The sequence below is a fragment of the Phoenix dactylifera genome, chromosome 10 (genome assembly GCF_009389715.1).
Source record: "Phoenix dactylifera cultivar Barhee BC4 chromosome 10, palm_55x_up_171113_PBpolish2nd_filt_p, whole genome shotgun sequence".
NCBI lineage: Eukaryota > Viridiplantae > Streptophyta > Magnoliopsida > Arecales > Arecaceae > Phoenix > Phoenix dactylifera.
In genome coordinates, this window is record NC_052401.1 from 2,309,067 (window position 1) to 2,319,672 (window position 10,606).

Consider the following 10,606-nt stretch of genomic DNA (forward strand, 5'->3'; position numbering starts at 1 on the left):
GGACTAAATATAAGAAATGAATAGAAAAGAACATCCATATAGCCGACCCCAAACTTTGATAGGGTTATATATTTTGTGTTCCTGAACTTCTATCATTTGTGTCGATCAGTTGTCTGAGCAATTGTTTATTATATTCCATAAGTGACAGGCTGACAGCTTGATGAAAGTGCCTATTTCGCTCATCTAAAGAACTACATGGAGTACTCCTGCGTTTCCATCCTTCGAAGTTGAGTTCTTTGGCGGTGGAAACTGACTACTTTTCAGATCAAAACTTTGACTTATATGTTAGATAACAAAATTGATCAGAGTCTTGTGTTAGACCTTATATAAGGAATTTGTTCCCATGGGTTTGCTAACGAGGATATCTGCAGATGAGGCAATTTAGGACCAGACTTAACTTACCTATGGAAAGGAGAAACCGCTGTGGGTTGATATATGGCACTTGATGGCTTCTCTTGGTTGTGGGATTGAGATGCCTGTTTTAAAGGCAGCTTTGCAAGATCATTATGGAATTTTAATGCAGCTTTTCTGGGTTGTGGTAGATGATATTTTTTTCATGGCTGCTGCTCTTATTCATTGTTGCTAGAACTGGTTGGTGCTCCTCCACTTCTGATTCAAGCACTGTTGTCCGCAACTATGCTGAAATGGTACCATGTTATTATCACACATGCAAAGCTCTAAAATCAGCCTATCTTATTTTTCAACTTCATCATTCAGCTCTTGGTTTCTGATAATTGTCCAACTGTGTAGCATAAAAGATATGTCAAGACATACCTGCTGACCCATTTGCAGCCAACTAGCTTTTGGGTCAAGTGTGTCGTTAGTATGGTGTTAGAGCCGGAGGTCATTGGTTTAAGTTCCTTCATGTCAATTTTTTCTTTGATTCATCTGTTAGTTATCCGACTCATTTCTTGTTTCAACTTTGGTTGTGATGTTGATTCTTGAATTCACCTTTCGAAAAGAACACGATCTCAGTTACTACTTCTAAATCACTTCCCATGATGAAAGACTTACCTTTGTTCTCAACTAATCTTCAGAATCTCACTTCGTTGTCTTGTTTAATTTCTGCAGCAAAATGCTTATGTCACATACTTACATGTCTGCTTTTTTTTTTACATCAACCAGACAGATTCTTAATTTTGTCAAATTTAACTTCCCAATATGCATATTGATCAAAACTTGTAACAATAACCAATTTGTTTTTTCTGTGCAGTTATTGATTAACTTACTGTAGTGTTCCCCATGACCTGTTCTTATAAAGGGCTTCATCCTTGTACAGATTAGACAATTCTGCATCCTACTATGTTTGTTGCTCCTCCTTCGCACTTAGTTATCCTCATAACACAGACTTGTTCTTAAATCCCTGTTCTGTAGGAAGGCTAACACATCTCCAATTCACCAAAATAAAAGGCCAATACATCTCCAATTCACTCAATGAAAAAGTAAAAAAAAATGACAGCAAATCTATGAGCATCATACTTGGTACATTTCAGAAACCTGGCACTCATTTGATTGGTGGAAAAGAATATTGATTCTCAAGTGGTTTGGCCAACTTAGCCTGGCGTTCTAGTAGTCCAGAGGGAGTGGATTAGTGTGGATCTGCATGGTTCGACATGATTCACAGAATTCAACAGTTCTTATGCAGTTGGAATGCAGTTTAGCCTGACTTAAGCCACAGGACAGAGAGTAGCTTTAAAAGGTTCTTGTTGCAGGTTCACTGCAAATGGTTCTGGTAAAAAGTTCACTGCGCCTGTAGCCTGAGAGGCGAGAGATGACAAAAGAGCATCCATCACAAAGTCTCACAAGATCGCCTCTACCATGACCTATTCCCCCACCATACTTGTTCAACCAGCAGAGGGAACAGAGAATCCAAACCAAAAGAAATGTATGGAGGAAACCATCAAAAACATCTGCTGAACTTTAGCTTTTTAAATGGATCGCCCGTCCATTTGCCCCTGGTCCAGATGTTGGGTCCCATGGCTCTATGTGGCACCAGCACCCACAATTTATATATCCATACCTTGGCTGGAAGACAGCCATGGCAGAGCCCCCACGTATCCAATAAAAAATATTTTCAAAGGAGGAAAGTTGGTTGTGGCAATATCTTACAAATAAAAACATCCACTAAAGATTAACCTCCTACTTTGTCTCGTTCCCAACAAGCAGTGACTGACATATCCAGCATTACTATATCCTATAAGGATAGTAGGTACACAGAGATATAAATATATGAATATAGGACTATCATGGTAAAAAAGTGCTCATTCTTATCTACATTGTGATAGAATACTTAGCCTTTCAAAATACTCATCATTGAAGAACGAAACCCACATTCCTGTCCTTGCCTAGCTCATCTTCTTTTGTTCTCAGCCTCTCCATCTTATTCAAGAGCTCCTCTTTTGCTAAAATTTGGCTAAGTAAAAAACTCCTGTAACATGAGATTAATCACATAACATACCACCTCTCTCTATCCCTCCTCTTCCCTCCTGCTGCTGCCGACATTGCTACAAGCGCAGAAACCAGGTGTGGATGGTGTCGGTTATCTTCTAAATTGGCTTAGTTAGAAGGCAGAAAAATGACTGTGAACTGGCTGGTGAATTATTTGTAGGTCGGCAGTCGTAGGGCAGGCGCTTCCGTCGGTGATCAAATTCCTGATACAAACACTACATCATGTCATCATTATTTATATCTTCCTGCGTGACCAGGAGTTGAACAAAGTAGATGTGGCTTGCGAGAAATATAACATCGAGACCTTACAGTCTAAAAATATATGATGTCAACAAGGATGCTTAAAACCGTAAGACAAAAGCACTTCAGCTGAATCAGATATGGTTGGAGACCACAGCAAGGTTAATCTTGATCAAGTAATGAATTCTGAGCTTCCAATTAAGATTACAACACAGTAAACAGAAATCATTTCATGTTTTTTAATGGAAAAAGAGATAAAAGTTCAGTTCATTAATTTATTTTTGACTAGCAAATCACAAGAGAGTGGATTGACACATCATGGGAAAAGGCCAAGCCCAACACATCTAGGTGGGGGTGGTCAAGTCTTGGATCCTGTGGGCCCAAGGACGAGTAGTTCTTTGATGCTAAGATAGCTTTCATCCTTGTTTATAGGTGGGAGGATCAGGTTCTCCATTCTTGGCCTTCAAGTGGGTGAATTATATCATAAATCATTAAAGGAAGCTAGGTGATGGAGTTCAAATTGCACCAATCGTTTGCTTGTGTTTTATAAAGTATGGTTATAACTGACCACCAGAAAAAAATGTAAGTGTTCAAGTGAAATCTTATATTGCAGGAAGAAACTATGATCCAATTTCTGTAAGAGGTGCATGGAAGCTTACTCTCGAGGGCGACGAGAAGCCCACAGGGAACTAAGAGCACGCAGGCGGCTATGATATTCTCCAATCGCAAAGAAACATCTTGCTGCTTGCCGGACCGTCAGAATCCTATGCAGCTGGTGAAGAGTCTGTTGTCTCAAATTATCAGCCTACACAAATCATAAGCTTGTTAATTGAGTTAATGAAAAAAGAACGACATGATACTGAAAAAATCATGAGAAGTTTGTTTTTTTTTTCTCAAGATGTCCCCTTCTTCAGATCAATTAATTCTTTTCATATGCTCTACAAGAAAAAATGAAGGCTGATCTTCTAAAAGTTGAAAGTATTCAAAGAGAAACTATATTTTTATTACTAATCTCTATCATATGTAATACAGTGTGTCATGAATGAACTATAGGCAGAGTGAAGAAGAAGAAAAAAAATGATGGGATGAGTTGAACTGAAGAGGTCCCGCTCATGAGTTTTGGACTCTTCCAATCATACATTTGAAAAAGAATCGCCATGATTAATTGTCTTGATATTTTCTGAAGTTTTATAATTGGTATTTCTTTATGTTCAATGATTGATATCTCGTACTCTTTTCATCGTCAAAAAGCCTTGCCAATCTTTAATTCTACACTCAGAACCGTCCATCATAACAAGTTTAGACTAATAGCAGGTAGTGAACAGCAAGCAGCTATATGTCCCTCCTGGCCCTCCGGAGAGATGAATGAGACCTCGTAGGCCTACGTGTATTCAAATATTGTGGTGTATAAGCGAGACACAAAGGAACATATGGCCGTATCCAATGACACAGAAGGTTACGGCGTTTGGTCCTCTCTTATTTATGTACATGGATAGCAACTTGTAAACTTTCTTCAAGGCGCATAGGATTTAAAAAGAAATCATGTAGCTTTTGATTTTGATGGGTCTCTTGGAAGCACCAAAGAAAAAAAAAAAAGAAAGCAAGCTAGAGAGAGAAGAGGGGAGTTAGATACAAACAGAAGAAAGGACAAAGGAATAATGCATACGAGGACCTACTGAAGGTAAATATTCAATTTTTGATAGTCCTTGAACTTTATTAAAACGGGACAGGTGTACCTAAATATGTACTCAAATCACCTTGTAAGGATATAATTTTGCCCTCAGTTTCTAGAGTGCCACGCAGTAATATATAGGTCTCAGCCTGTAGTTGGTGGAATGGAAGGTTGCCAGCCTAGCCCCTGCTATTCCTGTTATTTGGATTTGGAAGAAGAATTCTGGTTTCCCAAAGAAAAATATGAGAGCCAAAGGCTGTGAAATTTTTCATCCTCAAAGACTTGTCCAAGATGTATAGTCACGAAGTCAAGGGCAAGAAGGTGGTATTTTGACAAAAATTTCAAAAAGACTTAGTCGAACAGACGCATAAACTTAAGAAAATTCAACATCAGAATTAAAAAAAAATAAATTAAAAGGCATAAAAAGTCAGTTGTCCTGTATAATATTCATGTGAGTTCTTAGGGAAGTTGTCCAAATTCTCTGAAGATGTTTCTTTTTATTATCAAAATTAGCGATAAGATTTGCTAAACTATTTGAGGATAACTTGTTTCAGAGAATAGCTCTTCATCACTTGAAATCGAAATTTGTAATATATGTTGATCTGTAGTTCTTTATTGTATATTAGCAGTAACCCTTTTTGTTTTTGTTTTTTTTTCGAAAAAAAAAAACAAGAGGATCTTTGATGGAAAAACAATTATGCTGTCGTAGAAGTTGCTTAGTATCCAAGTTGATGGGAATGCAAGCAAAGCAGCGACCAGGGACACATCAGGACCCGTTCACTCTTTTCCATGATTTATGTGAAAGATTAGAACTTAGTGCTCTCAATAATTTCCCAGTAACAAGGACTGCCTACGGAGCTCAAGAAAGCAAGTGGGGAATAAGAGGAGGACCTGTCGGACGAATCCCTCGAGGTTGGCAAGCTTCCCGAGTGCAACGCCCATCGAATCCATGTAGATGCCGACGTTGGTGCCTTCACAGAGAGACCCGCTAGCCACCGTATCTGCAAGGGACTGATGGAGCTGCTCGAGGCCCTGCGAGAGGGCCTCTTCAGCCTGCTGTGATGACTGCTGAAGGTTACAGATCCCCACGAGCTGCTGCTCCGTTAACGGATCCAGCTGAGGTATTATAATCTGCTAACAAAAGGAACGAAGAACTCAACAAGAACCTCATCAAGACAAAATTCCAGCGAACAGTGGGTGCAATTTAGTTGCAAATATTTCAACTGTTTGGTGGAAAAAAAGAGCGAAGAGATGATGGAGGAAACTTATGGTAAGGTGCTTTCAGACCTTGAGCAGCTCAGAAGGTCTGAATCCACCCATCCAAAGGAAGCACCGCTCGGCCGGAGTAGTCCACATCCCAGTTATGAGGTGGAAGACGTCTGATTTGGCAGCGACTCCTTTCAGCCGGAAGATCTCATCATAGTGAGTGAGGCATTCATCCACCATGACTCTGAGGTCGCCCTCGGGGAGGTGCGCTTGCAACCCCCGACGTAGGTCTGTCATGTGCTTGTAGTTCTCATCCAACCATCGAGCGTATTCCATGTCAAAGATTGCTGCAGCTGTAAATAATATAATTTCGTATAAAGAGTCTAAATACATTGAGAGAGAGAGAGAGGGGGGGGGGGGGGGGGGAGAGATCATGGTGTTACAGATATGAGCAAACATCACTATGATGATAATATCTAAATCTTAACATCTATCCAAGTTAGAGATTTTATGGAATAAAAAACTTTTTAATTATGAAGAGGAAATGGGGTTGTTACCAGAACTGATATTTCCATCTGCACTAGCTCCTCCAAAGAACAGACCCTAAACACCATCCATATTTAATGAAATAAACATGTCGAACTACATCTGATATATAGAGAAAAAGAACAAAAGAAGAGTATATTTGTATCTTCTCAGTGTTACCTGCGATCGTGCTCTCTGGAGATCTTGTTCTATCTGAGTAAGTTTGATTCTGCTGGATTCCAACTGTTGTACATAAGCCTGTCAAAATGGAAGAGATGAGATAACCATATTGTAAGGATCTTATCCTCAAAATATTCTAAGGATCCAGCAGCTCTAATTGAACAATTTCTGCATGAGAACTGCTGATTAGAAATTAAACCACCTTCTTTCTCAGTCGGCTTTTGCGCGCTGCCTCTCGATTCTGAGCTAAGCGTCTCAAGGTCTGTCATTAACAAAAAAAAAAGCACTTAAGCTTAATAATCTTTTACTCTCATGATTAGGTTCTGCCATCCTATGGCATATATTTTTTGTTTATTTTGTGATGTAAGTCTTTTTGAGAGGTACTTTGGTGCTATAAATCAACAAAATGTTTTATAGAGTTGGATGTTTTTCAAATGTTCCACCAAACCGCGGAGGGTTACAGGCCAAACGCTGCCTTCTATCGAACGTCAATCGATATATTAGGACACAGATGTCAGATGTCCTATGTGATAATAAAAGTGCTTTGTCTTGTTGCAAGAGGACTTAATCAGCCTTGCATACATGCATGAATGCATGCATGTACATGAATGTTAAAAGCACATGCATGTCTGCAGGCACGAATTGAATGTGCATGCCTGGGTATATGTATGTATGCATGATAGAATTCCATGCATGTGAACGTTCCCAGGTACCTACCCGGACTCGGAGAGAGAGAGAGAGAGAGAGAGAGAGAGAGAGAGAGAGAGAGAGAGAGGTTTCACGACCTTCGTATCTAATATTTTTCCATCTTCCTCTGCGGTTGACCCAGCCATCCTCCTCTGCCACATGAAATGTATGATAATGGTTTCAAATATCATGTGACCGGATCAAAGAAGAGTAAAAAAAAATAATATATATATATATTTTTAAAAACGAAGGCCAGTGACCAACGATGCAAGTGATTGGAATGTTCCAAGTTTTCAATAGTAACTGAAGCTTTGGTTAGGTGACAGCAAAAGGAATAATCATCTATTCTTAGTAAATATATATACTAGATTTCCAATCCAACTCAGTCCAGTTCAATAATTATTGCCATCCAAAAACTCACTGGAGACCAAAATTCCCTTGAGGTAATTTGTAAATTTATAACTAGTTAATACAACAAATTTATGGTGAACAAAATTGGTTGTTATGGTGAAAGGCAAATGTACCGACCAGCAACGGTAGCAACTCATCTTGAAAGAAGACACGGACTTATGTACCAAACAAAAAAGAACAGCACTCATAAATAGTTGTCTGAAGAAAGCTATCAACAGTTAAAACGCTGGGAATCGTGGAGATTGGACATCCCAACCCAACAAGCAGTAATGTCTCTCCTTGGGATCTATGTTGACAACTACTGTTCCTGGAATTATTACCTCTGGTCAAACATCCATATATATATATATTTTAGCAGGTGCTGAAATCTTGAGATCTGGGATAAGTGATGAGATTTAAATGCTGGCCTGGTTTCTTTATGATTTTTTGGGTATTTGGGCCTGTAATAATGGAGGGTAGGCAAACATTGAAGCAGTACCTTTTCTTGGGTCCTGGGTTGATGATTTGGTGGTGCAGCTGCCGTTCTGGGGGCATCGCCGGCTATCATCCCTTGCTGCTGCTGCTGCTGCTGCTTTGAAGGCTGCTCTAAGGAAGCCTTTATGCTCACAGCTGGGGACTCTGAGTCCGGCTGGGAGATCGTGTTTTGGGCTGATCCTGAATCAGTGCTCTCAGCTGGCTGTGAGTTTTCCTGTTGGCATTAAAGAAAGGGGGGCACCATGAGACCTAAATGGGGCAACAGCCCATTCCTTGCTCTCTTTACTTCTATTCTCCTTTTCTGCATCAAAAAGCCCAAGTCAAAAGGCAAGACCATACCTTGGGAGTTTGTTGGAATCTCATTGGCCATGAGGGGAAGATTTCAAGAGTAGGAGGTCTGGTTGTGAAAAAGGCTGCAAGAGAGAGAAAGAGAGGATATGCAGGAGATGAAATCAAGTAAAGCTGTCTAAGAATCAGAAAGAAATAGACTAAAGTACAGTCAGTGTTCCAAAAGGGAACTCATTCCTTTCCCTCTGCCACAAGGGTGGCGAGAGCTAGTAATGGAACACTGGAATCAACTGAGGGAGAGAGAGTATGTTTCTGTGAGTACTGGGGATCACACAATCCAAACTCTCCTGCCTCATGTGATCACTATGGTAGGAAAAGGCAAAGCAGCCTTTGTGAAGACCATTTCAACCCTTTTCATATCTGTGCTGAAGGATGAGAGGAGTGCAATTTTAGAGGTGGTTATGCTGAGAGAGGAAGAGAAACGGGAGTGAGGGGCCTACGTTTCCTGTCTTCATCACTTCTAGTGCCAGCAACTCCATGCATGAGAGCCGCTTCCAACTCCCAAAAATAAGCAGCTCCTTCCTGATCACTAAAATTAGAAAAAGTTTATGAAATTAGTGGAGAGGAGCGATATTTTTTTTCTTGAAAAAAACCGAAAGAAAAGAAAATCTGAGAATAGATCAGGCTGAAAGTTTATGAAATCGGTGGCACAAGGTGCAATCCCAAAGAAAGGTAACACATAGGAGTGGAGAAAAGGAGAAGGAGAAGATAAAGTAGATCATGAAATGGAGAAGAACCGATGAAGGATTTGAAAAGAGACACATAAGTGGAGGGAGGAGAGAACCATCGAAGAGCCAGACATGCAAGCTTATGGTTTTTATAAAGGAATAGTTAACTTCAGAAAAGGACCTTGTTGGTGCTTTTAAATAATATAACGGTGGAGAAGGAGGAGGAAGGGGAGGAGAAGAACAAAAAGAAGACGTGATCATGAAGAAATTTGAACAGTACAAGAAATTGGTGGCAGCAGGTGTGATGCCATGAAATCCATAAGCCAGAGGCTGACTTGAAGATCCAGATTCTGAAAGACCAGTTTCACCAGCACTATGATTTGCCATCCGAGAAGATTTCTCCTCCTTCTACTATTCCTATCTCTCGTCAATGATGCTCTACATGTGTCTCCTTCAACTTCTGCTTCAATTCCAAGCCTTAATCAAACCTCGTCCTTCTGCGGTGTACGAAGCAAAAGATATAAAGATGAACCCTTAGGAGAAAGACAGCTTTAAGAACTTTTAAAATATCATCTATAGAAGTGAAGGAAAACGTATGTAATACCCTGAGATACTCAGCTGCAGCTTTTCTGAGATCGAGAGAGATATCCTCTTAAACCAGAGAGAGAGAGAGAGAGAGAGAGAGAGAAAGAATCACAGGTTGCTTTGCTTCAAGTATGGCCAAGGGCTGAAAGTACCTTTTATTATAAAACTGAATCATATGAAGTTGGACCTCGACCTCATGGGTTTCCTTCTCATATTGCTGTTCAGGAAAATGTGTTCTTGTCACCCTAACAAGTAATAATTTACCTTTGGAATTAATCTATTTTATAGAGAAGATCTTTTCCTTGTGGCCTTGTTTCAAAAGTGTGTGAATAGAGAGAAAGAGAGAGAGAGAGAGAGAGACGGAAAATAAAAGGAACCCGCTAGAATCACTGACTCCTACTCCACTCCCTGTAACCGACTTTACCCCCTCATTGGCTCTCTTTTGGGCTCTTCAGACATTGTTTACAAAGTACTAAACGAAACCAGCATCCAATAAAAGACAAGCACCCTCAACTCCCCCTATATGATATAAAAAATGTCGAGGTCGGTCTTGTCATCTTCCTTTTCATCCCTGTGGGCTCGAGTTTTACTTCGACTGCCCAGGGCCTCTCACGAGCACACCTTTCCTTATGTTTTGCCCCAGCCCACGAGCTAACCCACTTTTGTATTAAATTCCCCCCCTTCAAATGGATTTGTTTGGTGTTATCACCTCTGTTGCTGGGTCAGCATCCATGCCTCGTCAAACACACCTAAAAGCCATGCCACACCATTAGTCCTTTCCGCAAACAGAAGCTTTAAACAAGGGGTCCAAGGGCCATGGAACAGTAATGTACTCTCCCATGGATCTTTTTCTTTAGAGTGGCACCCTGTGTCCATACCTTTCACTTCTTCACCATGTCCACCAAATTATAATACTGTCAGCCTCCCTGCAGCTGGTTTTATATGCAGCTGGTCTTTTGGTGGACCAACTATCTAATTTTTTTCATCCCCTCTTGATTTTATATATGGTGAGAGTGGTCCCTTTCAGTGCAGAGATGGAAGCCAAATACTTTATGTTGCACCTATCTGCTAGCTTTATAGGTGATAGGCCACCTCCAATTATTCTTTTTGATGGCAATGATTGGCCTGACAAAGTGAGAGGATAGATACAGAATTGCCATGG

General features: G+C 40.3%; 1 protein-coding gene across 3 annotated transcripts; it reads right to left on the minus strand.

Moving 5' to 3' along the window:
• Positions 1 to 2,095: 2,095 nt before the first annotated feature.
• On the minus strand, positions 2,096 to 10,262 carry LOC103703223 (transcription factor TGAL5-like). Of its 3 annotated transcripts, none has more exons than XM_039130756.1 (14): positions 9,597 to 10,262; positions 9,464 to 9,510; positions 9,140 to 9,356; positions 8,632 to 8,720; positions 8,183 to 8,256; positions 7,848 to 8,057; positions 7,057 to 7,110; positions 6,474 to 6,533; positions 6,272 to 6,349; positions 6,124 to 6,169; positions 5,648 to 5,919; positions 5,252 to 5,491; positions 3,348 to 3,493; positions 2,096 to 2,663 (listed from the first exon to the last, which is right to left on the minus strand). In XM_039130756.1, exons 3-14 carry the CDS (start codon positions 9,244 to 9,246, stop codon positions 2,561 to 2,563), a joined length of 1,479 nt encoding a protein of 492 aa, XP_038986684.1. In that variant the 5' UTR covers positions 9,247 to 9,356; positions 9,464 to 9,510; positions 9,597 to 10,262; the 3' UTR covers positions 2,096 to 2,560. The 3 variants fall into 3 exon arrangements, with proteins under 3 accessions (XP_038986684.1, XP_038986685.1, XP_038986686.1); XM_039130757.1 differs by having other exon boundaries at positions 2,096 to 2,651; positions 9,597 to 10,257; XM_039130758.1 differs by lacking the exon at positions 7,057 to 7,110 and having other exon boundaries at positions 9,597 to 10,261.
• Between the last annotated feature and the right edge of the window lie 344 nt (positions 10,263 to 10,606).

Bases quoted from the DNA above. Each gene is read 5' to 3' on its own strand.
- LOC103703223 (XM_039130756.1), bottom strand. From the start codon at position 9,246: ATGGCAAATCATAGTGCTGGTGAAACTGGTCTTTCAGAATCTGGATCT. The intron at 7,111-7,847 runs GTACTGCTTCAA...TTCATGTGGCAG, and splicing joins AACCCAGGACCCAAGAAAAG to AGGAGGATGGCTGGGTCAAC. The intron at 5,492-5,647 runs GTCTGAAAGCAC...TTTTGTTAGCAG, and splicing joins GACCTTCTGAGCTGCTCAAG to ATTATAATACCTCAGCTGGA.